Source organism: Octopus bimaculoides, chromosome 12, assembly GCF_001194135.2.
Source record: "Octopus bimaculoides isolate UCB-OBI-ISO-001 chromosome 12, ASM119413v2, whole genome shotgun sequence".
Lineage (NCBI taxonomy): Eukaryota > Metazoa > Mollusca > Cephalopoda > Octopoda > Octopodidae > Octopus > Octopus bimaculoides.
This window is the reverse complement of record NC_068992.1, coordinates 59,483,722-59,485,646: the sequence shown is the minus strand read 5'-3', so window position 1 is coordinate 59,485,646 and position 1,925 is coordinate 59,483,722. Positions and strand designations below refer to the sequence as shown.

At 39.1% G+C, this 1,925-nt stretch overlaps 1 protein-coding gene across 1 annotated transcript in view; it reads right to left on the bottom strand.

The window, feature by feature from the left end:
* LOC106868462 (leucine-rich repeat-containing protein 23) overlaps positions 1-1,925 on the bottom strand; it is a 31,565-nt gene that overhangs the window by 15,358 nt on the left and 14,282 nt on the right. The window contains exon 4 of the mRNA XM_014913736.2: positions 1,334-1,464. Within this exon, the coding sequence (XP_014769222.1) occupies positions 1,334-1,464 (131 nt within the window). The remainder of the gene's footprint in view (positions 1-1,333; positions 1,465-1,925) is intronic.

Sequence of the window (1,925 nt, the reverse complement as noted above, 5' to 3'; positions counted from 1 at the left end):
ACAGCATATTTGAATTCATACAAGGAAGTTTGTATCTAAATTTCCTTTTCTTTCATTTGAAAGGAAACTTAAATGGCGAAAAAAAAAATATATATATACATATATCTGACAGACACTTGAATAAATTGTGATGAAAAACAAAAATAAATTCCAAACAATTGTTCTTGTCGTTGTTGTTGTTGCTGTTGTTGTTGTTCTTCTTCTTGTTCTTCTGCCACCACCACTGCCACCACCACCACCACCACCACCACCACCATTATTGTCATTGTCTTTGTCAAAATTATCATTATCAAACAATGAGCTGACAGAGACCCTACTGAGTCAGACAAACTACATTGTAGCATTTCTTCCGGCTCCTTATATTCTGAGTTCAAATCCCACCAATGTCAAGTTGGCAGGGTTATACACCTCTCCTAAAATTTTCTGGCCTTGTGCCAAAATCAAAAAACAATTATTATTATTATTATTATTATTATTATTAGTAGTAGTAGTAGTAGTAGTAGTAGTAGTAGTAGTAGTAGTAGTAGTAGTAGTAGTAGTAGTAGAAGCAAGAGCAGCAGTAATTGTAATGAAAATTCTGCTGGGGTTCACTTTGCTTTTGTCCTTTCAGGGGTGAATGAAATATATACCTGTGGAGCACTGGGATTGACATAATTGACTACTCCCTTCTGCCAAATTTCAGAGCTCATGACTGTAAAGAGATGCAAAAGCCTCAAAAACTACTCAGAAACCTCCATTTGTCTGATCGGTATCGACTGAAATTCCCTTACTATGTGAAATTACTGTGTTGTTGTTGTTGTTGTTGGTGGTGGTGGTGGTGGTGGTGGTCGTCGTCGTCGTCGTCGTCGCCGTCGTCGCCGTCGTCGCCGTCACCGTCATCGCCATCGTAATCATCGTCATCATCATTATTATTCCTCTTTACATTCTGAGTTCAAATTCTGCCGAGGTCGACTTTGCCTTTCATCCTTTTGAGGGGGTCAATGAAATAAGTACCAGTTGAGCACTGGGGTTGATGTAATCGACTAGCCCCCTCCTGCAAAATTTCAAGCATTGTACCTTTAGTAGAAATGATGATGATGACGATGACGATGATTATTATTATTATTATTATTATTATTATTATTATTATTATTATTAGAGTGGGTGACAGAATTGTTAGAGCACTGGGAAAAAAAATACCTTGTGGTACTTCTTCTAACCCTTCACATTCCGAGTTGAACTCTTGTTGATGTCAGCTTTGCCTTCCAACCTTGAAGAGTTCATAAACTAAAGTACCAGTCAAATACTGGGGCGTGGGGTGCCAAAGAGCAAAGATTAAGAAACTATGACTTACAAGATGCAGTATTTTCAGATTTGGTATATTGAACTCGTTAATGTTTTGAATTCTATTTCCTTCAATTTTGAGAGTGGTAAGATGATGGAATCCTGATCCATCGAATGGTGGCACTTCTTTGATTTTATTGTCTGTAATGAAGCCAAAAAGAAGAAAGGAAAAGTCAAAGAAAAGCAAAATTTTCAGATTGCTGTAACACAAGGCACTATAATAGCTCTCTGTCAATTACAACAGCAGTATTTTAGTTGAACAAATCGCACCCAATACTTATTCTTTATAAACCTAGTACTTATTCTATCAGTGTATTTTGCTGAACCAAGTTACAGGGACATAAACACCCCCAACATCAGTTGTCAAGCGATGGTGTGGGGACAAACAGACACAAAGACGCACACACACACACACACACACAATGGGCTTCTTTCAGTTTCCGTCTACCAAATCCACTGACAAGGTTTTGGTCGGCCCAAGGCTATAGTAGAAGACACTTGCCCAAGGTGCCATGCAATGTGACTGAACCCAGAACCATGTGGTTGGGAAGCGAGCTTCTTACCACACAGCCACACCGGTGCCCATGGCTACAGCTGCACCC